At 55.0% G+C, this 25,319-nt stretch overlaps 1 protein-coding gene across 1 annotated transcript; it reads left to right on the top strand.

Annotated features, from left to right (window-relative positions):
* Positions 1-1,447: 1,447 nt before the first annotated feature.
* On the top strand, positions 1,448-23,882 carry VWA5B1 (von Willebrand factor A domain containing 5B1). Its single transcript, XM_050322615.1, is given in 22 exon segments — positions 1,448-2,133; positions 2,369-2,515; positions 2,879-3,101; positions 3,270-3,412; positions 3,662-3,793; positions 4,050-4,174; positions 7,174-7,350; positions 10,232-10,342; positions 10,772-10,974; positions 12,709-12,823; positions 14,386-14,571; positions 14,793-14,988; positions 15,904-16,091; positions 18,116-18,335; positions 18,469-18,786; positions 19,375-19,512; positions 20,014-20,139; positions 20,642-20,716; positions 21,052-21,121; positions 21,336-21,459; positions 21,677-22,041; positions 22,043-23,882. Coding segments are annotated over 22 exon segments (3,915 nt in total). The 5' UTR covers positions 1,448-1,994; the 3' UTR covers positions 22,437-23,882.
* Positions 23,883-25,319: the final 1,437 nt, after the last annotated feature.

Below are 25,319 nucleotides of genomic sequence, written 5' to 3'. Positions count from 1 at the left end.
CTCCCCCACTCCAGCCTCCCCGCTCTCCCTTTCCATCCTGCAGTCACTTGATGGCGTTGGTGACACGATCTCTGTGGAGCAGCCCCATGGCTGTGCTGGCAGCATCCCCATCCACAGGGTTTTCACTGGGAAGAGCCCCCCAAGCCCTCCCTGTCCTCATGGGGCTGAGTTTTTTTTGGCTGGCACAGCAGGCAGGGCTGATTGCAGCCTCCTCTGGACCCCTGGGATCTGTAGGAGAGGTGAAACTCTCCTGGCTGGCTTTCCACAGGACATGGCACAGGGCTCAGCATCCCACCAAGGGTCCCTTAGTGCTTGTCCTGGCCCAGGTGATGCAGAAATCCCTGCTGGCAGAGTGGTTCCCATGGGAGCCATGTCCCCAGTCTCCCACAGGTGAGGGGCTTGGATCTCAACCACTGCAGCCAAGGGAGCTTCTGAGCTGAAGTCACGGCTCCTGGAGCCCAAATTCACCCCTCAGGCAGCCCGTGATGAATTCTTGTTGTTGTGCCAAGCTGATAGAGATCACCATCCTCTCGTTATTTCCTCCTTTCTTTCTTCCCTAAGGCAAATTAATCCCCCCCCCCTCCTCCCTTAAGTGCCCCACCTGGCATTTAACCACTCCCTGACGTCCTGATGGCCTCTGCCACATCTTGCAGTGAGGGGACCTTCGTTATCTCTCCCTGTAGCAGGTGGAGCTTTGGCAGCTCCTGACTTTACAACATCCCTGTTGGCATTGCTTGGAGCACCCCGGTGTGGAATGAGCTCCCCTGGCTCAGGCAGGGCTCCTGTGGTGGAACAGCTGAGCTGGACGTGCTCCTCCATCTCCTGATGCTCCCCATGGATGCATCCCCCGACCTCCCTGGGCAGCCCCTGGCGTGAGCAGCACTTGTGGTGGCAGGAGGGGAGGATCAAATCGGGAATGGCAGAGGTTGTTGGCTGGGATTCAGAGGCGTGCCTCGGGATTACTGCCCTCCATCACCCTCCTCGCTGCTGTTTCCTTTGCTCAGTTTCCCTGGCTGCTCTCCTCCTTCCCAGCCAGCCCTTCTTGCTCTCCCTACCTCTCCCTTTTTCCCTCTCTTAACGCCGTTTTCCTGCTCGAGTGCTCGTGGAGCTCGTGGCCCTGATGTCTGCTGCTCACGTCTTCCGTGGCATTTGCATATAAAGGTGGTTTTTAATAACGCAGGACTGGTAGGAAATGAGAAACTGATGTATTTCAGTGCTGCTGGCTCCTCCTGGGCCTTGTAAATCACTGCACAAAGCACTGCAGAGCCAGCCGGGGAGAACTGCTGCCTAGCAACTTCTCCCGGTGCCCCGGGGGAGCGGGATGTGGCCCTGAAAGCCACCTGAAAGGTCTCCTTTAAAACCCTCGGGCTTGGGGGAGAGAGGAGCTGGAACAGAGGAAAACCTGCTCGGAGGGGGGAAAAGAGTTGGAATGTAATTGGCAGAAGGAGCCACTTTGCATCTGAATGTCTCGGCTGAGCACAGCGTGGGATGAGTCAGCCTGTGCAGGAAGGATCTGTGGATGCGGGGCAGCGGAGCCACGGCACCTCCCCGAAAATGCGGCGAGGATGAGGATGGGCAAGGGCGTGGGAGGGCAGGAGGACGCCTTGCTCTGCCTGCCGGCCCTTCCTTCCCGCGGGATAGAGGAAAACTCTCAGGACCTTAGCCTTATCCTGGAGAGAGCTGTCAGTTTGGATGGATAATGAGGAGCAAGAGGGATAAAAAAGGGATCTTAACCTGTTCTGCCCAGACCCCAGCAGTGTGGGAGATGGGGAGATACACAAGTGTGGACCTCTGGAGCCACTTGTCTCCAGTGGGGCCACCAAGCACAGGTCTCGTCCTCTCCCGTGTCACTCACCTTTCTGTCCTCAGAACTGCAGAAAACAACGTGAGGTGACAGTGGCACACAGACGTTTTGGGCACTTGGTGCTCCTCATTCATTCTCACCTTTCCACTTCTCTCCAGCTCCCCACCATCACTGACAGACCCCCGGGAAGATGCCAGGGCTGATTAACTGGGCCACCCTCTCCCCGCTGCCCCTCACCGCGTCGGAGGTGACGTCCTGTGTCAGCGGCTACGCCTTCGGGATGACAGCCCTGCTCACCTACCACAACCCAGACCCCCAGGCTTTGGAAGGCAAGTTTCAAGGAGTAAAGCTTGGGAAGGGAACTTCAGAGCCAGGGATATCGCAGTGCTGGGTCTCTGTGAGTGACTTCAGCCTTTAGACGCTGGTGGGAAGAGCAACCAAGTGTGTTATGTCCAAGACTGTGACTTTTTAGGTGTGAAAAATCCCTGGGAAGTGCTAAGAGGGTGCTGGCTGGTGGGTCCAGGGAAGTGGTTGGTGTTGCTAAAATCCCCCCCTGGCTGGCAGGTCTCTTTGTGTTCCCCTTGGATGAGGGCACAGCCGTCGTGGGCTTCGAGGCGGCCGTGTCCCGGCGCGTGGTGACGGTGCAGATCAAAGACAAAGCCAAGATAGATGACACCTACTTGGACAGCTGCAGCCTCCCCAGTGGAAGAGGTGAGGGGGTGGAGGGTGTTTTAGGGAACGTGGTGGGAGAAAAGGATGGCAAGAGGAGCGGGGAGGTGGCAGGGGGCGGCTGGCTGGCATATGCCATGGCACTGAGGGGGCTCCTTGTGAAAGGCTGAGTTGTTGTGGTGCTTGTGTCCCTGCCAGAAATGTCAGTCTTGCCTGTTTTGGAAAGCACTGCTGCTTCTGGGCAGCCAAAGGAGTGCTGCAGAAGGTTGTGGCTCCTTAGACAATGCTGATGTGTGCAGTGGGGGCTGCTTCGGGTGTTTGATCCAGAGCTGGGGGGAATGTTTCCCACTGTTGTGTGGAATGTTTTTCACTGTGTCTTCCTGGTGTGGTCCTGTCTCTGTGCAGGAAGGATCCTGATGGATGAGGACCTGGAGAGGATTGTTTTTGTGGCTAACCTGGGCATGATTCCTCCCCTGGAAAGCATCTCCATCTTCATCAGCACCTCCTCTGAGCTGCAGACTACGCCCAGTGGGGCTGTGAGGGTCCTTCTGCCAGCTGTGTGTGTCCCCAGGGTGCCCCAGCCCAGCCTGGAGAATGCCAGCAGCCCTTCCAGCCACCAGCTCCGAACGTACGGAACACCAGGGGGTGGGCTCTGGCTGGGACTGATCCAGGGGGATGCAGGGCTGGCTGAGGAGAACCCTGTTGTCACTGTGGGAGGCTGGAGAGCTGCTCTGGCAGCTGGGGGGGGAGGATAGAACGTGATCACAGGGTTTATTTGGGCTCATCTCACCGGCAGGGACAAGCACCACTGTGGATCAGGGAGCCCGGATCAAGGGAGCAGGTTCTGCCTGGCCCAGCTGCTGGAGAGTGAGGCCACCAACCCCTTCGAGTACGAGTTCAGCTTCCACCTGGAGATCCGGGGGCCGTGCCTGCTGGCAGGTAGGAGCCCCAGTGCCATCCTGCTGCACCAGCATGGTCCATCACCTCCTCAAGGCAACCTCCACACTCTTCCTCCTTCACTGCCCCTCAGTGTGGGATCTGTTTTGACAAGTTAGCTCTGCTGAGGTGGATTTACCAGCACAGGGCTGATGCCAGCATGGGTTCCTCTCCTCTGCCACCTTGTCATCTCTTCTCTCCTGGTCTTCCCAACCCTCAATCCCTAATGGCACCTCGGTTTTCCCTGGGCAGGCGTTGAGAGCCCTACCCACGAGATCCGAGCGGACGCCGACCCCTCGGCTCGCTCCGCCAGGAGCATCGTGATCACCCTGGCCAACAAACACACCTTCGACAGGCCCGTGGAGATCCTCATCCACCCCAGTGGTAGGTGGGCTCTGCTTCCTCTCTGCTGGGTCTTGCCCCTTCCTGGGATCCCCATCTGTAGCTCTGGGCACAGCTGGATTAGCGCTGGTTTTGTGAATGTTGTCAGGGTTGGGCTTCCTTTGGAGGTAATTCCAGACTCTCTCAAGGTATTCAGTGCTCCCCGAGCTCAAAGATATTGCTGTTTTCCCAGGCTGCATCTCTGCCAAACCCAGAGTTTAGCCAAGGCTGTTCTTCACTCAATTCTCTGCATTTCCAGAGCCCCACATGCCTCACATCTTAATGGAAGAAGGTGACATGACACCCGCAGAGTACGAACGACACCTGAAGGGGAAGAATGATTTCATTAAAGGCACTAAGAAAGACCCCAGTGACGAGAAAAAGGTGAGAAACAAAAGCTGCAGGTGTTAGCTGAGGCTTTCCCTGCACTGGAGCTGAGCTAGTAAATGATTCCTCGTTGCCAGCACCACATATTACACTGTCCCCATAAGCTCTGCAAGTTCCTCCTTCGGAGAGGGGCTTGTGTGGAGGAAGAGGGGAAAATTCAGCATTGCTGCTGATAAACTGAGTGTGGAAGGAGCTCTGAGATGATTATTGTGTGTATAATTAGTGCTAGTCTAGCATAGCATAATTAGAGAGGTGCATTGTGATAGCATTAAGGGTATTATAATTATTGCAATGACATAGAATAAAATATTCTTTTAATTGCTCAGTAAATGTTTACTGTTTCTGGATAGCTGTCAGAGAGAAAAAAGTGATTTTGCTTGGAATAATGAGCTGAACTGAAGACAAGGTAGGAGAAACTTCTCTTTGTTCTGCTGAGCAGCAAAGAGAAAAATATCTGCGCTGGGATTTGTGCCTCATCTTCCAGCAGTTCTGAAGGAATGAATGACAGCCCAGAACCTCAGCGTGTCTGGGAGCAGCTCAGGGCCCTCTGAATTTCCAGGGTGGGCGTCTTCCCCTAAGGCACAGCCTGGGGCTGAAGGTGTCAGTGCCTGTTTCACACAGACCACAGCTCTCTGTGCAGCCAGAGATGCTCATTTCTCCCTAAACTCCTTCTCCGTGTGCCTGATCCTGGGCCCTGCTTGGCAGAAATCCTGGACCTGCTACAGGGATGCCTCCCTGTGCTCCTGTGACTTCTTCTTCTGTCACCAGAAACATGTCAACCTTCCTCTCCTTCCCTTTGCCCTCCACTCCCTCTCGCAGGGCTGGGACTGCGTGTGCTCCTCTAATTGTGTTCGGTGTGGAACGAGATGGAACTCCCACGCTACGCCTTGGATGCTCCCTAATTATTCCTGTGTCTTTAGCACGTCAAATTATCTAAGGGGGGGATCATTTCCCTGCAGGAAACCCATCTGTTCCTCAAGAGGGCTGGGAAACAACTGCAGGGAGCAGAGGAAATGCCCGAAATGTCTGGGGTAGATGATGGGCTGGAGTCGCTGCTACTCAGAGCAGGACACTGGGCACCTCTCAGCTTAAATTAAATTAGCCCAGAAATTTCAGCAGTAAATGATAATTAATTTTCCTCCCTCGGTTTGTTATGCAAAAGGCTTGGATGCTGTCAGCTGCAGGGTGGTGGGGATGGATGCACACTGGAATCAACTCTCCTCAATACGATCTGATTAGTTTGCCGTAATTGGGTAATGGGTGGAGGGGAACGGAGGTGAGGAGGAGATGTTTTCTTTCTTGACTGACCTGTAGCAGCAGCTCTGAATCTGTTTCCTGAAGGTTTGCCTGTAAAATTTCAGTGAGAAATCCCAAAATATGGGCTTAGCCCAATCACCCAGGGATTTTATGTCTTGGATCTCCAAGAGCATCCCAGGGAGTGCTGTGGGTAGGTCAGGACCACCATTCAGTCCTTGGACAAAGGCAGCAAGGATCCCCCCTGGTCTGAAATGTGATGAACTGGCAATGATGCCATATGGCTGGAGGAAAATGGGGGTGGAAAAAGCTCTTTGATTTCCCCATGGCTGATTAATTTATACTCCAAAGTATGAGAGGATGAGCGAGAGCTGAAGTGGCAGCGAGATGCTTGTTCCTGTGAGCGAGACCTGCCTTTTCACAGGGTCAGAGAAGCAGCACTGGGGCAGCAGAGCTGAAAGCAGAGCTCTTGCATGTGTTGATCCACAGGGACTCTTGAGTTAGTGAGTTACATAAAATACAGGTGGGTTGTCGGGTCGTAGATCGAGGAATATGACTCACGGCCAGAGAAAACAAGCCTGGTTATCTGGGGTCTGGTTTACTGCCAGTGAAACCAGTGAGAAAGCAGCCAGAAAGAGGAGAAAACAGGCAAATAAAAAAATGCTGAGGATTGAGCTGTTGTTGTGGAGTGTGTTTCCACCCTCAGACCCAGGGATGAAAGGCCACAGCCGGGTGATGTGAGGTGGCAGAGCTCCCTCGAAAGCAGCTGAGGCCGTGAACCCACCACAGCTCGATGCACATGTAATAGCACATCATAAACCCATCACAAGATCTTTTCACCAGTTTAATTTTATCTCATTTGTGATGAATACTTGAAATAGAAGGAGGGAAAATGCAGAGCCATTAGAGCTGTGTGCAGTGCAGGGACAGATCATGCGGGTTCCATTGAACGGTGGCCACAATGACCGGTTTGACTCTCCAAAGCCTTTCAATCCCTACAAAGAAAAGCGATAAAAGAGAGCTGGGCAGAAAAAGCAGCAGACCAGAGGCAGCAGGAAGGAATTGAAGCAGTGAACACAGCATACCAAGGGCTGTATGTGTCTCTTCATTAATGAGTGACCATGGAGAAAAGCTCTGGTGTGCCTCGGTGGGATGCAAGGCTGTGCTAATGAACCAGGTTTTCGGGAAGGATCTAATGAAATGTTTGCAGAATCAGTTTTGCAAGGTGCTGTGCAGGGCCAGGTCTTTTGATTTCTTCTCCAGATTCTCACCCGAGCGTGCAGCTGCTCCAGAGAATTCCAGAATGGTTTGGGTGGAAAGGGACCTTAAAGACAATCTCATTCCACCCCCCTGCCATGGGCAAGGACAACTCCCACCAGACCACATTTCTCCAAGCCTCGTCCAACCTGGCTTTGAACATTTCCAGGGATGGTGAATGCTTTTATACCTGCCATGGTCCCTGATTTAGGCTTTCTGCCAGCTGTTGTCCCCTGAGCAATGTGTGACTAAGGAGGCAGGAATTCCATTTACCCACGGAGGCAGCTCCGCTGGAGGTATGAACAGAACAACTTCAGTGTACCCTGAGCCTTGGTGTTGTCACCTCTGAGGCCAGAACAAGCAGGTTCTGGCCTGCAGAAGGCCACACACTTGCATTTTCAGGCACACAGCCCTGCTCTGATTCTCGTGCAAGAGAAATGGGACAGAGAAATCAACCTCTTGATCTCTGTCCTTCTTTCGTGCAGACGGAAATCATCAGGAAGCGGCTGAACAAGGACATCCCCCACCACCCCATCATCATGCTCAACTTCTGCCCTGACTTGAGGACTGTCCAGCCAGCCCTTCAGAAAGCCCAAGGGGAGTTTATCTTCCTCATAGACCGGAGCAGGAGCATGAGCAGCGGGAACATCAGCCGTGTCAAGGTACCCGCGGGAGGGGAAGCACCTGCATGTCAACAAAGGATGAATTTTAGAGAGCAGTGGGGGTGCTGAGTGCTGAGGAGTGTTCATTATGAGGGGATGGGGGGTAATTATATGCTGTAGCTTTAGTCATCTCAACCATGGGGCTTGTTAGGTACCTGCAGCTAAGCTCATTCTCCCCTGTTCTCTTCCTCGTCTTCCTATCAGCACATCAAATCCAAAGTTGTTTTCTTTCCCTCTCTTGCTGGCATGTTTTGTGCATCCCTTCTCCAGCTCTCCCTGCCTCCAGGAGGGCTTTTTTGGTGATTTCTGTCTAGGGGAGAACCCTAGAGGAGCTCCAAGGGGAGCGACGTGCTGACCATGCGTTAGGAGATGTTTTGCTGAGGGGCACCTCTTGCACCCACAGAAGCTGTTTGAATGTGAAACATCCCTTTCCCAATCAAAACATTTCCCAAATCAACAGCAGCAGCCTGGTGGAGGGTTAGGGGAGATGTGCTGAGACCTCTGGATAAAAAAAGGGCCTGGAGAAAGGCTTTGTCAAGATATTTTGTGGGTCTGAGGTTCCCCTGTCTGATGTCCTGCACCACCAGCCCCAGTGCAGGACCCTGCACTTGGTCTGTTGAACCTCATGAGCTTCAAACAGCCCCACTTCTTGAGCTTGTCCATCTTGTAACACATCTCCTTCCCCATCTGTCTCTGGTTTCCATGGGAACTGCTGGAGGACAGACACCTCCGGCAACAAGGACTGGGATGCTGGGGAGCCTGAGGATGGCTGCAGCAGGTCCCTGGGGATAGGGAGGCTGTTCCCTAAGGGAACAGGATATCTCTGAGTTGTAACCCCTTCCCCCAGGATCTTTAGGAGTCTGGGAATCTTTGCCCCACACCGGATTTGTGCTTTCCAGCTCACAGCATGGCTGGGTTAGGGCACCACATCTCTGCAGACTCTGTGAAAGCTGGTTTGTCCCATTGGGGTGGAGACCCTTGCAAGGACAGACCCCTTCTCTGGGAGGTCCTGAACTGGGACTCCCATTGCAGGAGGGCTGTAAAAACAGGAAAAAGGAAATATATTTTGTTGGAGATAGTGGAAATTTCAGAGGAGATGCCTCAGGGGAGAAACCCACTGTCCTTCTTTTGAGTCTCCCGTCCTTGTTTGTCACTTGCAAACCAAAGTCCCTCACAGGAGGGGCTCTTCTTAGTGGGTTTGGGTGGGTTTTGCTTGATGGAGCTTTCTGCATCGTCCTCAGATGGCTGGATGAGTGAGGTGACAGGGCTTGGAGCTGTGCAGCCACAGGGATGCACAAAGGGGTGAGATGAGATGTCTCAAGTGGAGCAGGAGGGCACCTGGCCAAAGCAGCTGGGGTGGAAAGTTCAGAGGTTCAAATTCCCTGCAGCCAGTCCCTTTCCCATCCTGATGCAGCCAGGGAGAAGAGCCAGGCTGTGATGGTGCATCGAGCTCGCTGGCAAAACTACACTAATAACTGGGAATTGACTTTTCTGGAAGCAAACATCCCTCCTTATTGAGTTGCTGTATAGATATTGAGTGCAACAGGATCAAGATCAATATTTACCATAAGAAGCAATAAATCTTCCTGCTTGCTGAAACAGCAACCAGGCATCGCTTGCCCGCTTTGGGAAGCGCTTTAACAGAAACATTTGGAAATTTGTATTTTTTTTTTCCCATGTAATTAGTTCCAAGATGGGATGTCAGCGCTGAGATCTGGAAGAGCCAGCATCCCAGGAGCCATCTGGGAGCAGCGGTATAAATATCCCCTCGTAGGTTTGAGATAACAGCTTGGATTGAAGCACTCCAGAGCTTGTTAAAGGGCAGCCCTGCTCTTGTATTCCCCTGGTTCTTCAGTGCTCCAGCTCTGCCGTGCCGAGTCTTGCAGGAGCTGGGAGCTGGACTGACCTGGCACCACCTCCCCGGTGGTCCCAGGTGGGTTCTCTGTGCACCCTCTGTGGTCACTCGGTCTGTGCCCACTGCACAGGACAACACAAGGTGGCTGTTCCTGCTCATTTGACCTTGACAGCTCCTCCTGGGACTGGCTCTAGGGTTTCTGCTGCCCTCGGCAGACTGGCAGGAGTCTGCCTTGATCAGCATTTAAAAAGAACCAAGCTGCTCTTGAACACTTTGCTTTACATTTTGCTTTAAATAAACGCTTTGCTTTAAACTGGCTTCCTCTCCTGACACATAATTGCTCCTCCAAGCTCAAGAGCATCTTGGGCAGCTCTTGCCCGGTTGCTGCTCTCAAAAGCTCTGTCCTGGAGTTGTCCACGACCATCACAAATGTCTGTGACAGTTCAATTTGCTCTTCCCTTATGTAAGGCCCAGGAATAGGCACGTTAGATAACCACCTCTGGTAAAGAAAATAGCTTAAATCTGTTGTCTCCCATCTATTTTAACTGAAGCCAGCTATGAATACAAGAGAATTGGGGATGGGGGAGGCTTTTCCTTTTGTGTAACTTCGAGCTGTTTGTTTATTTTCTGCAAGTTTGGGCATTGAGATGCGTTGCGTGTCGCACTTCTCAATTTCACACTCTGCTTCTCACCCACCAGCTCGGTGCTGCAGCACCGTGTTGCCAGCACAAATTGAATCCCTTAAAAACAAACACAAAAATTTGTTCAGCTCTTTGTTGGTCTTTTTTTTTTTTTTCCCCCAAAGACTCCCCCTTTTTTCCTCACTGCTTTGGGTCCCAAATACCGTTCAGGGCCTTTGGAAAGAGCAGCGTCCCCGTTGCAGCGCACGGGGAAGAAGTAGTTGGTTTTTTTGGCAGGTGCAGGCGGGAATAAGGTGGGATGGCTCCAGGCAGAGCCTCCAGGTGAAGGTGTGGCAGTCAGGGAGAGTCCAGGGGTGATGATGTCTGTTTGTTTTCCACCCCCCAGGATGCCCTGTTGGTCATTCTCAAGAGCCTGATGCCAACCTGTCTCTTCAACATCATCGGGTTTGGATCCACCTTTAAGACCCTCTTTCCTGCCAGTCAGGCCTATTGTGAGGTGGGTGAACCCAGGACACTTTAGCTCATCTCATTCCACCCCTGCCATGGGCAGGGACACCTCCCACCACCCCAGGTTGCTCCAAGCCCTGTCCAACCTGGCCTTGGACACTCCCAGGGATGGGGCAGCCACAGCTTCTCTGGGCACCCTGTACCAGGGCCTGCCCACCCTCACAGGGAAGAATTTCTTCCTAATATCTAATCCAAACCTGCCCTTCTTCATCTTAAGGCCATTCCATCTTACTCTGCCCTAGTAAAAGGTCCCTCTCCAGCTTTCTTGGAGCCCCTTTAGGTACTGGAAGGGGCTCTGAGGTCTCCCCAGAGCCTTGTCTTTCCCCAGTCCCAGTCCCTCAGGCTGTCTCCAGAGCAGAGGTGCTCCCTGGTGCTCAGAGGGAGCTGGTGCTGACAATTGCCCTGCTGCTTTGGGCAGGAGAGCCTGGCCCTGGCGTGCGAGAGCATCGGGAGAATCCGTGCCGACATGGGCAGCGCCAACATCTTGTCCCCTCTGAAGTGGGTCATCCGCCAGCCCATCCACAGGGGCCACCCCCGGCTGCTCTTCCTGCTGACAAACGGGGCCATCAGCAACACGGGGAAGGTTCTGGAGCTGCTGAGGAACCACTCCTGCTCCACCAGGTACGGAGGGATCACCCCTGCGGGGCCGGACTCCCGGCACGGGGAGGGATGTGCCTCTCCTTGTGGACACAGCCCCATCTCACACACGGCCCCTCCTCAGAGGCACAGGCAGGAGGGATTGCTGCTACGAGCCATGGGAGAGCCTCAGAGGCTTTGGAACGGATCCCAGAAGTTCAGATGCTTTTTAAACAATCAAAAGCAGGATAATTGAGCTGACAACTTCACAGCTCTTGTCTGATGCTTCCTGCTAGGAGAGATTGACACGCCAACAATCTTCCTCGCCTTTTTTTGTTTGTTTGTTTGTTTTTAATTTTTTTTTTTTTTTAAAGCACATCTGGGGCTGGCCCCAGCTGCTTCCAGGATGGGGCTGTGCAGAATTGAATGTGCTGAAAGGGAGCAATGTAAAAAGCAGCTAATTTGTGCCTCGAGCTCCCAGCCTGGCTTCCCAGCTCTGATCACAGGCTGTTCTGGTTTCTCTTCTGCTTCTTTAAGGGGCACAAAACAAGAAAAATATAAGAAATTCTGATTCCTCTTCCATCCCTCGGACTTCACAGCTTAGCAGGAAGCTGCTCTGTGGGTTTTTAGCTACATGGAGGTCTAATTGCTTCCCAGCTGTACAGGGCATCCCACTCCTCACCCTTACAGAGGCGTGGGATAAATGTGATCAGCGTTAGAGTGTGGTCTCAGGGGAGCCTGGAAGGCAGGATCATGTGCATGGCCCATCTCAAAAGAAGATCAGAGCCTTATTTAAGAGGGGTGTGAGGCTGGCCTAGGATTTGCAGCCAGCTGAGGATTAAAAACCCCTAAGAGAAATGTGGATGCAATTTGCTGCTGAAGGTGGTTTCTCTCTCAGTGATCCACTGCCCTGGCCAAATGCCATATCCCACCCATCCCCATCCTTCTGGCTTCCTACCACATCCATCCCCACCGGGCACTGCCATTCCTGCCTGGACTCCAGCTCAACTTCCAGCCTTCAGCCCAAACCAAATCCTGATTCCCAGAGCTGGGAGTCAGGGGAGCAGCTCCCCCTTCCTTGAGGAAACGTTTATTGCACTTGTGAGCAGAGATAATTACTGGATCTTTAGTGCTATTGACTGCAGGCAGCAAGGAAAAGAGGTGAACTGGCAGCAAAGCAGCTTGTTTGTGTTTGCAGAGGAGGGCAGGGCTCGGGGTCCACCAGGGAAGGCTCTGAGTGTCACTGCTGAAGGCTGGTCTTTGGGGAAGGGGCTTGAGGTCTGCTGAGAGGAGGGGTCTGGTGGTTCATAGGATCCCAGAATGGTTTGGGTGGGAAAGGACCTTAAACCTCATCTCATTCCACCCCCTGCCATGGGCAGGGACACCCTCCACCAGACCAGGTTGCTCCAAGCTCCATCCAACCCGGCCTTGAACACTTCCAGGGACAGGGCAGTCACAGCTTCACCACCCTCACAGGGGAGAATTCCATCCCAGCATCCCATCTAACCCTGCCCTCTGTCCGTTTGAAGCCGTTCCCCCTTTTCTGGTCACTCCAGGCCCTCATCCAAAGTCCCTCTGCAGCTCTCTTGGAGTCCCTTTAGGCACTGGAAGGTTTCTCACCCTCCTGCCAGCACTAAGAGGAGCTGGTTTAATTTCCTCTGGCCATAGCAGTGGGATAAACTGAGGGGGATCCTCTACCTGCAGGGAGTGGATGAGCTGCTTGGGGCTGGGGGAAATGACTTGTCCCCTGGATTTTGATTCTCCCTCTCCCTTTTGCAGGTGCTACAGCTTCGGCATCGGGCCAAACGCCTGCAGGAGGCTGGTCCGGGGTCTGGCTGCCGTGTCCAGGGGCACTGCCGAGTTCCTGGCGGAGGGGGAGAGGCTGCAGCCCAAGGTACAGCCCCTCACTCCCCAGGGACCGCCCCGGGAAGGCTCTAACCATGCTCTCTGGTTCAGCGAGGTTCACAACCCACGGCTCACAGCGGGTTTATTCCCCATCCCTGGTGCTGCCTTCCCACCCCCCTCGCCGGCAGCAGGTGGGCGAGGCGGCAGGGGATGAAGGAGCATCTCCATCTCCGGCTGTCGGAGGGAGTGGGAGGGTGTGTTTACCCTCCGCGCGGGGCTGGGGAGACGCGATAGCCGCGATACAGCAGCAGCTCTGGCTTCAAAGGCAGCCGCTGCCTCAGACACCGGCGAGGGCAGCGGGACCGGCATCAAAGCAGCAGCCAATTAGTTTTGAAGTCAGGCTCAGCCCCGGCTTTGCTCAGGCGAGAAGGACCCGGGGTTTGAGGGAGAGGAATGCGCCGCGATAGCTTTGCCCATTAAGGCGGCTTTAAAGCCTGTTCGTTTCCACTCTCCCCACCGAGAGCAAACCCGTGTGCCTCAAATTCGGCTCTGTCCCCTGGTGACAGCAAAGTGCCCAGCTTGTCACCCGCTGCATGAGTAGACCCAGAGGGAATTGGGTCTTTAGCTCCTAAATATCTCTAAAAAGCCAGCTCCTGCCTTCTTGATTTGAAAATGAGGAGTTCAGCAACCCCCACGTCTGCAGGAACCTGGAGCACACAAAAAGCTCTCTAAGACAGAACGGCATCAACATTTCTGATGTAAATTAAAAGCAAAGACAGTGAAGAGAGAGGGTTTTTATCGAGCTATTAATAAGAGCTTTACAGGCTGTGCAGCTCCGTGCCTTCAGCAGTCTGAGGCATCAATTAATGGCCTTATAAAGCACAGCCTGGTGTGTCTTCCCAAGCCCGTGAAAAAAACAAGGAACAATAGGGAATATTCGAGCTGTTCTGCCTCAAAATCCGGTGTTCACTTCCCCTGGTGTGCAGAGAAGCTCACGTGGATGAGCTACCTCCCTGGTAGGTTTGTCCACGAGCTATTCATGGATATTGGCCTTCTCCACATGTATGATTGGCAGAGCATTGCTGATCTCCAGCCGTGGCTTGTGCCAGCAAGGAGCTGTTCCAAAAATATTGGTGCTGTCACTCTGTGTGGGAGTGTCATGGCTTGGGACAGGGATGAGGCTTGGACAAGTGAAGGTCAACAGCTTTTCCTGGGTGCTGGGTGGGAGCAGGGGGATGCTGCAAGATACCTCTGGCCACAGGCTTCCCCCTTGCTCTGAGCTGGCAGCATGTGCAAGATCAGCCCTGTGTTTCATCCCTTGCTAAAGGATCATGGAATCACAAAGTCATTTAGGTAGGAAAAGACCTGTAAGATCACTGAGTCCAACCATTAACCCAGCACTGCCAGGTATAACCATGGCAAGGGGCTGGGGGTGCTGGGATGGGTCCTGGAGTAGAGTAAGAAGGAGCAGGCTGTCAGGAGAGGGTGGGAACCAGCTGATGGATTCGTTTGAAGAAATCTTCCCCTTCCCTGCAGCGCACAGCACGTGCACCATGGCACACACAGCACCCAGCTGCTTGTTTCCCCTCTCCCCTCTGCCCCCTGCCTCAGATGATCAGGTCGCTGAAGAAGGCGATGGTGCCGGTCCTGAGCGACGTGTCCGTGGAGTGGGTCTTCCCCGAGAGCACCGAGGTCTTGGTTTCCCCTGCCAGCACCAGTTACCTCTTCCCTGGTGACCACTTGGTCAGCTATGGCGTCATCTGTGACACCTCCCTGTACCTCTCCAACCCCAGATCCGTGAGTCCACGGGGCTGTGCCCGGGAGTGGGGACTGTTGGGGTCTGTGTACACGAGTGTCTCAGCCTGTGCGTGGTCAGGAGGTGTTTCCTTCTTCCTGACTCTGTCCTTAAGGAGGGTGGTGGGTGAGACTCTGGGGAGCAGCAGTGGATAAGGGTGCTGGTGCCCCGGGGGCTGGGATCTGGGTGCTGGGAGCTGTCCCCTCTCTCTGCTCTCCCGCAGGACAAGCGGCGGCGTTACAGCATGATGCGCTCCCAGGAGTCGGGCAGCTCCGTCTTCTTTCACTCCCAGGAGGAGGGAGCAGGCGTGGAGAGCTGGAATCACTCCAGAGACTCGGAGGGCTCCTGCCCCACCGAGCGCTCCCCCGACCTCCTGGGGGCGGGCAGAGATCCCGGGGGAGAGTCGGACACGGACACGGGTCAGAGTTCCCTCTGTGCACGCGTGGGTGTGATGCCCCTGTCTCCCTAATCAAGCTCCTGTCACTGCTCCCCCCATTTGCTTCTCTGATAAATAAGTGTCTTCAGCTACAAAGAGTTTGCAGGAGGGATGACAGATCTCCTGAGGCTTGAGAGAGTCTGTTTGGTTTGGATGTTTTATCCAAACCTGTCAGGAAATCAAGGGAAGCCCTGGAGAGCTGGGTACCCTGGAGATTTTCAAAGCTTTGGCTTTGACCACATAATTATTTACAAGCTTCCCAAGCAGTGTGTGAAGGAGTGCAGTGAGCTCCAGCTCTGCTAGAGCATCCCTGCACCTGCAAAGCAGCTTCCCAGTCAGGAGAGGTGGGGAATGGATCCCAAACCCTGTCCCCAGAGTGTCACCTCTCCCCACCATGGTTTGGGTGGGTGTTTGTGTCAGCAGCATGTGGCATAAAGCAGCTGGGGAAACCTTTGTTACTCATGGGATGTTATTCCCTTATATTCTGAGAGGAGCTGTGCTGTGCATCCTCTCAAACTTGTCAAAAGCAATGAGAAATCATGTCTTTCCAAGGCAAATTTTACTCTTGCTCTGACAGGAGAGTGTCTGCACTAATTAAATTTCATTACTAAACCCTTTGTCTTCTCCAGGGAGGCTTGGGGAAATGCAGGCAGGCTTTTTTCTGTCTGAAAACTGCTCAGACAAAACCTCCCCAGCCTGCTCTCTCGACATCCGCAGGAATTTTGAGCGTTCCCATTTCCTTTCGTGGTTTCATTAAAACTTTGCAGGGCTGAGTGTGGCCCCTTCAGCCCCGGGAGGACCCTGGGGTGGGCTCCCTGCCTCCCAGCATGAGCCAAGGAGGGGATGGCAGTGGCTGATCCCGCTCTGGAGCGGAGCTGATCCTCTCTCCCACATTCAGGAATGGATGTGAAGGGTTCCTGCAGGAGACGAGCGTACAGCACCACCCAAATCGCTGACCACGAGCCTGGCAGGAAGGTGCCCACGGCCAGTGATCCCAGCACAGCCCTGGTGAAAAACCCCCTTCGGAAAACCCACCTGCAGGACCTGCAGCAGGTCAGCCCCGAGCCCTGGCAGGTGGATTTCCAGGTAGGTGATCCCTGGAGAGGGTTTACCTGCAGGTGGAAGCCAGCAAGGAAAATATCAGAACCAGGAAAAGGGCCTGGCTCACACTAGTCCTAAAATATAGATATATAGATAATAGATATAGTTCTACAGCATATCACAAACACGTGGGAAATGAGCTAAGCAGAGAGCAGAGTGCCACCCAGATATCCCACAGCTGTCCCTGCCCATGGGAGCCCAGCTTTGCCCTGCTAAATTCCTCTCCCCTCACCCTGAGTGGCCTGTGCTTCACCTTGCTGCTCCTCTGCTCCTTCTTATCTCCCCACAATGTGGGATTCAAACTCTCTGCAGGGCTGTAGCACTTCGGTGCCTTGCAGGGGAAAGGAACTCAGTGCCAGAACAGATTCCCAGCTGGATCCACAGCCTCCTGCAGCGCTGGGGTGAGATGTGGACCCGTGTGATGATACATCTGCTGAACGGGGTCATGTCCCCTGCCCCACAGCAGGTGGAATTTGGGAAGGTTTTACCACTGATCTGTGGGAAGGGTGGGGACGGTTTTCTCCCATCCTTGGCATCACTGGGATGCTCTGCTCTGCAATCAGCATCTGCAGGGCCGGGAGGACCAGCAGCACTTTAGTTCCCATGGAAACTCAGAGTGAGGGATGTTTGGGGCTTTCTTTTCCCTTATGCTACAGGGTTAGAGATCGCTGGGAGAGGGGTGGGAGGTGAGATCAAGGGGTGAAGGGGAAGCAGGGCCAGCGCTCCATAGGGAGGGATGAGACCTCTGCCCTCCAGCTGCAGCAGGGAGGGTGGTGAATGTGAGCAGTGGTAGGTTTTAGGGGTACCAGTAACTCTCCCTGTACTGGGAAGGTCCACAGAGCATCCTCCTGCTCGTGGGGTGCTCAGTGTGAAGGCAGGGATGGAAACAACTCCAATTCTGGAGGGCAGTCAATGGTTAACAGCATCCATCCTGGCCTTCATTAAATGCAGCCTGCTTCTGCTCTCCCTCCTGCTGCCAGGGCTCCCAGCAGCTCTCCCAGCTCCCGGTCCTGCTGCCAGGGCTTGACATTTTCGGGGGTGTGAAGGCGAGCCCTCAGCTCATCTCCACACACGCCGTGCTGGGAAGGAAAGGTCAGCGCCAGCAATGGGCAGCTTAAACCCCCAGCTCAATTCCCAGCTGGCTGCCTCTGGCTGGGGGAGAGCTCAGGCAGGAGAAGGAGCAGGTTTTGGATGGAAAGGGTCTGTCAGGGGCTTCTTTGAGCAGTTTGCTTTTAAATATCTCAATGTTAGCTTGGTAAGTAGCTCCTGGAGCTGTCAGCCTCCCAGTTTTGCTGGTGGTCTCCTAAAGCACCAGAAATTACGTGGAGGTCATGCCTGTCACCCAGAAAAAGTATCCTTTCATCCAGCATGGAGGTCCACCACTTTCTACCATCTCTGTCCCTCACTGCTGTTGTGCTAGGAAAATGGAGAGTCTGACAGTTTTAGGACCCCTTCCCACAGCCCTGGGGACAAGGATAAAACTCAGAGCTTGCAGAGGGGAACATCTGTGTGGGATGTGGCACCAGAGGTGCTGGAGTGAGGGATTCATGTCTCCTGAAAGTGGAGAAATAGACTCATTAAAAAAAAAAAAAAAAGACAAAAATTTTCTTCTCCCATCCCCTGCTCCTCTCTCCTTTCGTTACTAAGCAACTGGTCCTTGATCTTTCTGTCTCTCTTCTTTCCTTTGGTTCCCAAGTGAAGTCATTAAAATGTCTGGAGGGATGAAAATCATATTTCACCTTCTGCATGTCTGGGGAAGGAGCCCCTGGGGCCAGGGTCCCTTGGGGACGGACACGCTGCAGGTCTGGTGGAGGGCTCTGGGCACGGATCCCAGCTAGGGACGGGCAGAGAGGGAAGGACTTGTGTGTGTGCAGGATTGCATCCCATGCTGGGGTCGGGCAGGGAGCAGGTGGGATCAGAAGGGACAGAGCAGGTCAGATCAGAGAGAATGGAGCAGGTCCTGCCATCGGCTGCAGCTGATCCAGCCCTAACATCTGCTCTGCTCTCAGCCCTTCCCAGCCAGCCCTCATGGCTCTGCCAGCAGGATCCGCGGCACAGGTGCCAGGCGCCCATCCCTGCTCCACCGCGGCTGTGTGTCCTTCTGCCACGACCCCAGCTCCCCGCCGCTGCTGGACGGGCTGCAGCAGAGCCCAGCAAGGGGCTTGGAAGCGCTGGATGCCAGCGTGAGCCTGCGCTCCTCGTCGGACAGCCGGAGCCCTGGGGACCCGGGTAACTGGCGGAGCACAAGGTGCCCCGAGCCACCCTGCGGAAATTCGGGAGGATTGATTATGGCTTCCCGGTGGCGGTGGGGAATTCAGCTCCTGGGGACGTGATTAATGATCCTCCTCTCCCCTCCCCGCAGAGTCTGCCCAGCATCCATCCCTCACGTTCGAGACGGAGACCTCGTCCGACTGGGAGCTGCAGGACCTGGATATCGGCGCTGCCTGCGGCTCCCCGCGCTCCCCCCGCACCCTCTGCAAGGCGGTGGTGAAGGGGCTGAGGAACAACGAGCCCGTGCAGTGGGAAGTCCCCTTTGATATCCGCCCTCTCTTCCGGGAGCGGGAGAGCCAGGGGGATGGGGACGCTGACCTGTGGAGTGAGACCTTCCACCACCTGGCAGCCAAGTCGGTCATCCGGGACTTCGAGCAGCTCGCCGAGAAGGAGTGTGAAATCGAGCACGGTAACGCACTGCTGGCTGCAGGCAGACCCTGCCTGACCCTGGGGGGGTGGCTTTCCAGCAGCCTCAGCAGCCTCTGGAATTAAAGCAAGAGCTGGAAGTGGTGAAATATTAGGGAATGTCTCACACGGTTCCCAAATGACAGCTCCCTCCAGCTGCCTTGTGCTCTTCTCCTGCTTCTGCACATCAACATGCCTGAGCTTGTGCTCCTTCACACACTCCTCAGGAGCAGGAGTTGGGCTCAGTGATCCTTGTGGGTCCCTTCCAACTCAGTATATTCCATGATTCTATGATTCCTCTGCTTCATGCATCAGGTAGCATGGTTATTTTTAAGGAGTTGGTCACCTGGAGCTGGGAGGAGGCATCAAACTCTGAGGGTCCAGCAGCAGCCACACCTCACTGCTCCGGGCTGCACGTCCCTGGCTCTTGTCAAACTCCTCCTCCGTGAAGTTCACCTGGGCATGTAAAATGAGAGCAGAAGAAGCATTTTAGGCAGAGTTTAGAGCAATACAGGGATGCAGTCCCTGCTGGGTCTGGGAGCTGGGTCCAAGGTGTGGGCTGGACTCTGAGCCTGGTGTCCCTCCCTGGCAGGGTCTGGGCGGCGGTACCAGCTCAACGCTGTCCACACCAGCAAGGCCTGTAATGTCATCAGCAAGTACACGGCGTTCGTGCCAGTGGACCTGAGCACCAGCTCCTACCTGCCCACCCTGGTCCAGTACACCCACACAGGTAACGTGGTGTGAAACGTCCTGGGAGGGAGGGAGGGTGTCTAGACTTTATACCCAAGGCCATGGCTGAGCTCTTGGTGGTAAGAACCTCTCCCCATGGCCAGGGAAAAGGCCCACTCTTAGGTCTGGATGCCCAGAGAATCACAGAATGGTTGGGATGGAAAGGACCTTGAAGATCATCCAGTTCCACCCCCTGCCACAGGCAGGGACACCTCCCACTATCCCAGGTTGCTCCAAGCCCTGTCCAACCTGGCCTTGGACACTTCCAGGGATGGGGCAGCCACAGCTTCTCTGGACAGCCTGTGCCAGGGCCTTCCCAGCCTCACAAGGAGGAATTCCTTCCTAATACCTAATCTAAACCTGCCCTCTTTCAGTCTGAAGCCATTCCCCCTTGTCCTGTCACTACAGTTCCTGACCAAACTCATCGTTCTGTGGGTTTTGTTGCCATCATGTGTGTGCCAGTCCCTCTCTAACCCTGGCAATTCCCTTCTCTCCTGCCAAGGGGCAGCATCCAAGCGAGGCAACCAGAGAAGCCTGGGCTCAGGAAACAGAAGGCATCGTGGCCTTTCCCCTGGACGTCCCCACTCAGCTTGTGGCCAGAATGGAGACAGTGGATTTTACAGCACGAGTAAGACTCCCTGGGGTTTTGCCTCCTTCCTGGTGTTGCAGATCTCAGTGGTTTGGGACATCTCTGGTCTTTTTTAATTCTGCCTTCTTCTTTGGATGGCATTGCTCACCAGACACGTGTCTGGCTGGAGCTCATCTCCTTAAACAGGGAAGAAGCTTCAATTTACCCTGAAACCCTGAAATCGCAGGTCGTGCTGCTGACAGCCCTCGGAAGTTAATTGGCAGCCGTAACAGGGACAACACGGGGGATGAAACGGGTGTAATTAGAGGCAAGGGGATGTGAGACACTTGCTTGTCACCAAATCCTCCACTAATGAAGACGAGTTGGATCGGACCTTGTCTGGCACTGTCAGAGCTGCAGCTGAATTAACGTGGCCCTGATGAGGCTCCTTCCCCCGATGATGCCGTGGGGAAGGGGGAGTGGCGGCGCCGCAGCCACCACAGCGGGGGCACAGCAGGGGTTTCAGCTGGGTGGTGTTCCTGACGTGGTTCCTCCATTCCAGATGCCGAGGAGAGCAGCCTGTCCCCCTCCAGCACCCCTCCCTCCTCTGCCTGGGAGCGTTGCCGTCTCCCCGAAGGTAGGGAAAGAGCTGGTGGCGCTTGCCAAGGTGCAGCTGCATCAAGTCCGTGGTTTGGGCTCTTCACCAAATATTTTGCTGAGTTTTGGGGGGGTTTATAAAACTTTATGACCTATTTAGGCTTCTGAACACAAGACCTGACTCTTTGGGGTACAAAGGATGCAGCCTGATGTGGCTGTTGGTATAAATCTCCCCCGGGCTCATTCTTAAGAGGTGTGAGAGTTTTATTATCCACACAGGAAAAATGAGGCGAGGGGAGAGGAAAGGCACACTGACTGTGCTCCCTTTCTCCCTCCTGTAGCGTATCATTTACCCCCAGCTCTGTCTCTTCCCAGGGCCACTCCAGAGCGTGTCTGCTTCCTCTGCACAAGCCCAAAAATCCCTCGAGAGGCTCTTTGCTGCCAGGTATGGGCCAGCTCAACCTTAGCAGGTGCCTTTTACCTCCGTGGGTCTGAAGTGAACGTCAAGTGAGGGGGTGAGAGAAGGGACATCCAGGGACAGCAGCCAGAGCTGGGACCCAGCATGATGCCAGTGTCTGGGGACTGGGGAGGGCCTTTGGAGGAGAGGGTGGGAATCAGGAGGAGCATGGAGGTTACAGCCACCTTTTCATCCTCTTCAGGCTGACCCTCAATAAAACCAGGCTGCTGGTTCGAGCTGCCAAAGGGTTCATGAGTAAATCTCCAAGCAGAGGGAGCGAAGCCAGCTCTGAGGGTGACAATGAGAGCATGAACTACCTTCCCCTGGTGAGCAGCTCCTTCCTGGGTCTTGTTGGGGTTGAGTGGTTGCTGCAGGGGAGCAGAGGGAGGATGCCCCTGGACCTTTCCTCTCGCTGTCTCTGCCAACCATGTCCAGTGGTCTGCTCAGAGACAGAGCTGCTCCACCCGTCCACGCCTTTTTCCTGAACCTCCCACAATTGGTTGGTACCTCAGAGCTTCCCTGTGTGCCCACCATCCCTTGCAGGTGTCCCTGCAGCTGGCCTGTGGTGCCTTTCTCCTGAACTCGGCCTTCTGTGACGCCGTCAACATCCCCATGGAGAAGCTGAAGTGGACGTCGCCCTTCACCTGCCACCGCCTGTCCCTCAGCCCCTCCAGCTCCTACAGCACCAAGAAGGCCAGCCCCTCCGTGGAGCACAAAAACCTGGGCTCCAGCCAGCGGCTCCTGGTCCCTGAAGGGCACGGGAAGAGTCCCACCGGCAGAGACACCACTCGGGGTGTGGTGCTGGAAGGTCCCGGCAGCCACACCGAGGACACCGGGCGCCTCCGGCACTTGTCGGGCAGCGCGGTGGAGAGCATCTCCAGAGCCCTGACAGCCGAGAAGGAACTGTCCCCCGGCCATCACCATCCGCCGCTTCTCCTCCCCGGAGAGCACGCTGGGCTCCTCCCAGTGGGAATCCGACAGCGGCCGGGGCTCGGAGACAGACGGCTCTGAGGTGCAGGCGCTGCTCCTCGACGCGGAGCTGCAGCAGCAGACGGAGCCCGAGGGGATGCTCTGGGCCACGGCGGTGGCCCTGGCCTGGCTGGAGCACAGCTCGGCTTCCTATTTCATCGAGTGGGAGCTGGTGGCTGCCAAAGCCAGCCTGTGGCTGAGCGGGCAGGGCTTCCCGGAGGGATCCAGCCTGGCCGCAGTGAAAGCCGCAGCCCAGCAGCTCTTTGTGCTCCTCCGGCACTGGGATGAAAACCTGGAGTTCAACCTGCTGTGCTACAACCCAGGCAGTGTGTAGAGAGCAGGGAGGAGGGAGGGTTGGGCAGAATGCTGAGGGCACAGGAGCAGGGATCGATCCTTAAGGAAACACCTCCAAGGAGCTCCTCTGCTGCAGGGATGTGTGTGTTTATTAGAGCAAGCCCTGTGAACAGAGCAGTCCAGGCAAAATCCTGCACTCAGCAGTCGGAGTTTTGCCCTGGGAGGGAACCTTCAGCTGCTCCTGCTATTTATTTTCAGCTGGAGCAGCACTTCCAGCTACAGCAGTTCCCTCTGATCCTGGTTGCTTCTGGTTCCCAGAGCAGACCTTGCTGCCTACTCCACTTGCCCTGTCCTTGCTTGGCTGCCTCTTCCCAGTCCCAAATTGCTGCCAAGCCCCTGCTGCAGCCCCCCCAGCCCTGAGTCCCTGCTCTCCTGAGGCTCCTGCCTGGCTCCTGCCATCTCAGACGGCTTCCAGAGAAGATTAACATCTGACAACATGCTCATCACATGGATCAAAGGGAATCTGGGCTAGGAATGACCATCTGAATAGCAGCCCTGCTACCACAGCCAGGAGGATGAAACCCAGCCATGCACCAACAAGCTGGGCCAGTCAGAGACTGGGACCAAACCCCACCCCATCCACACGGTGCTGGGCTCCCTCAGCCCCTCTGCAATCCCAGAGGGAGTTTGTGAGACCCCTTGCAGCCAATGTGTGCCTTCAAAGCTTCACAGGCAGAGCAGGGGCACCCGGGATTGAAGGATCAAGTGCCTATGGAGGGAATCAAACGTCGCTGTCCCTGGCGTGGCTGTGATGCCCGTGGAGCCCATCCAAAACCTACTGCCTTTCGCTCCCTCCCTTGGCATGGAGCAGCCTTGCCACGTCCCACCAGGCTTCTGTCTTGTGTCTGCGTGTCTGGGGGGGCAGGTGGGAGGGACAGTGGGGACCCTGAGTGCCCCTCCAGTCTCTGTGCTTGGTGTCACCTCTCTGGGGTCCCCAGGAGCTTCCCTCTGGTCTCTGCTCTCGATGTCAGCTCTCCAGGCTCCCCAGAACCACAAGAACCCCTCCAGTCTCTGATCTGTCCCCAGGACTGTGAACACTTCCCTGGTCTCTGCTGTGGTGTCACCTCTCTGGGGTCCCAGTGGCCATGAGCACCCCTCTGGTCTCTGCTCTCAGTGTCAGCTCTCCAGCATCTCCAGGAAGATCCCTCCAGTCTCTGCTCTGGTGTCACCTCTCCTGGCTTCCCAGGGCTGTGAACAACTCTCCAGGGTCCCCAGGAGGATCCCTCTGGTCTCTGTTCTGTGTCAGCTCTTCAGGGATCCCAGGAGGATCTGTCCAGTCTCTGCTGTGGTGTCACCTCTCCAGGCCCCCAGCTGGTGATGCTCAGTGGTGCTGCAGGTTTGCTGGCCGGGTGCCTCAGCGCAGTTGTGTTCTCTGTTGCAGAAGTGTTGTTGTCCCAGTAAAATCACAGTCTGCTTCACTTCCCAGTGTGAGTCCTTTCTTTTGGGGTGAGTTCTTGGTGGGTTCCCTGGGGACACCCCAGCTGGCTGGATCATTGTGTGGCTATGCAATAAACCCCCCCACCACCAAAAAAAAAAATAAAATCTTAATTTAGTACTTGAATTTAGATCTGGATTTCAGAGGGGAAGGAGCTGCCTTTGGGTTTTGGGGAGCTGGGTTTTGCAAACCCCAAATTGCAGAGCACTCTGTAAACCAGTGGATCCAGGGTTTTAAAACTCAGGGGAAGTTTGGTTTAATTCTTCTATGAGGCAGAGATGGAGCAGAGAATTCCTGCTGCTCTCTCTTCCTGTATCTCTCTCTTATCAGGGCTTTCAGCAATTTACCCTTTCACCTTGGTTATTGTGAGGGTGCCAAAATCCCACACCTTCCTCAATTAGCATTGTAATTACAGGTATTAATAAAGCAGCCACCACGTTTTCCAACCCAAAGCGGGATGTAGGAGCTAAGTCACCCCTTATTTCCCTCTTGGCAAGCAAGGACCTGCTTCAGTGCCCTCCTGCTTTTGGTGACCTCTGTATATCACAAAAAAATAGACAATTCCGGCCCACTTTTCACCCTCTGGACTCCATCTCCGGAGAGGGACTGGGTCTCTCGAGGAGGGGAGATGGATGTCTCCAGCCGCAGCCCCTCCAGAAGATCCCCCTCAGCATTCCCTTTACATCCAAGGGGATTTTCACCCCATTAAGTCATCGCCTTAAGGAAGGGCGCTCCGGTGCTGTTGCCGGGGTGACCTCAAGTGCCTTATTAAGAGAAATTAGTTTGGATACAGTTGTCAGCTGCAGCTTAACAAATAAACCCCTTTACGCTGTGTAAATAAATATTTGCTCGCAGCGTCTGCGCGGGGAGGGAGAGACTTCCAAGCCCTGGGCAGCATCGTGCCAAAGGGGCGTTTTGGGGAGAGAACCGGCCAAATTGGGGCAGCGCTGGTGCAAACCTGCACCCCTGGGGTTGTGGTGGATGGTGGGACCCCAGAGAGAGACCCCTCCGTGTCCCCAGGCCGCGGTGGGGTGATTTTCCTGCCGAACATCCCCCCCTACCACGGCCACGGCTGCTCCTCCGCAGGGGTTCATTAGCCGGGAACCGGAGGAGCCTTTTCGTGCTTTGAAGGGTTATGAAACCTGCGGGAGAGGGGGAGGACGGGAGAGCTTAAAAAAGAGCCGTCGTGTGTGTGTGTGTGTCCCCCTCCCCGCCCCACAACCCAAGCCATCGCCTGCCGAAAAGGGCTGGCAGCCGTTCCTGCACAGATTGTGCCTCTGCCCCCGTCCCCCGCCAACCCACCGCCGACGGGCGATGCCTCGGGGTGGAGAACTTTGCTGGCAAACGAGGTTTTTACCAGCATTTGCCATGTTTTAGTGTGTGTGTGTGTGTGTGTCCCATTGCTGCTGAGGAGAGGAGTGGGGGGGC

Source organism: Myiozetetes cayanensis, unplaced genomic scaffold, assembly GCF_022539395.1.
Source record: "Myiozetetes cayanensis isolate MyiCay16 unplaced genomic scaffold, myiCay2020 scf28, whole genome shotgun sequence".
NCBI lineage: Eukaryota > Metazoa > Chordata > Aves > Passeriformes > Tyrannidae > Myiozetetes > Myiozetetes cayanensis.
Note: the sequence above shows the minus strand (reverse complement) of the source record. Positions and strands in the feature narration are given on the sequence as shown.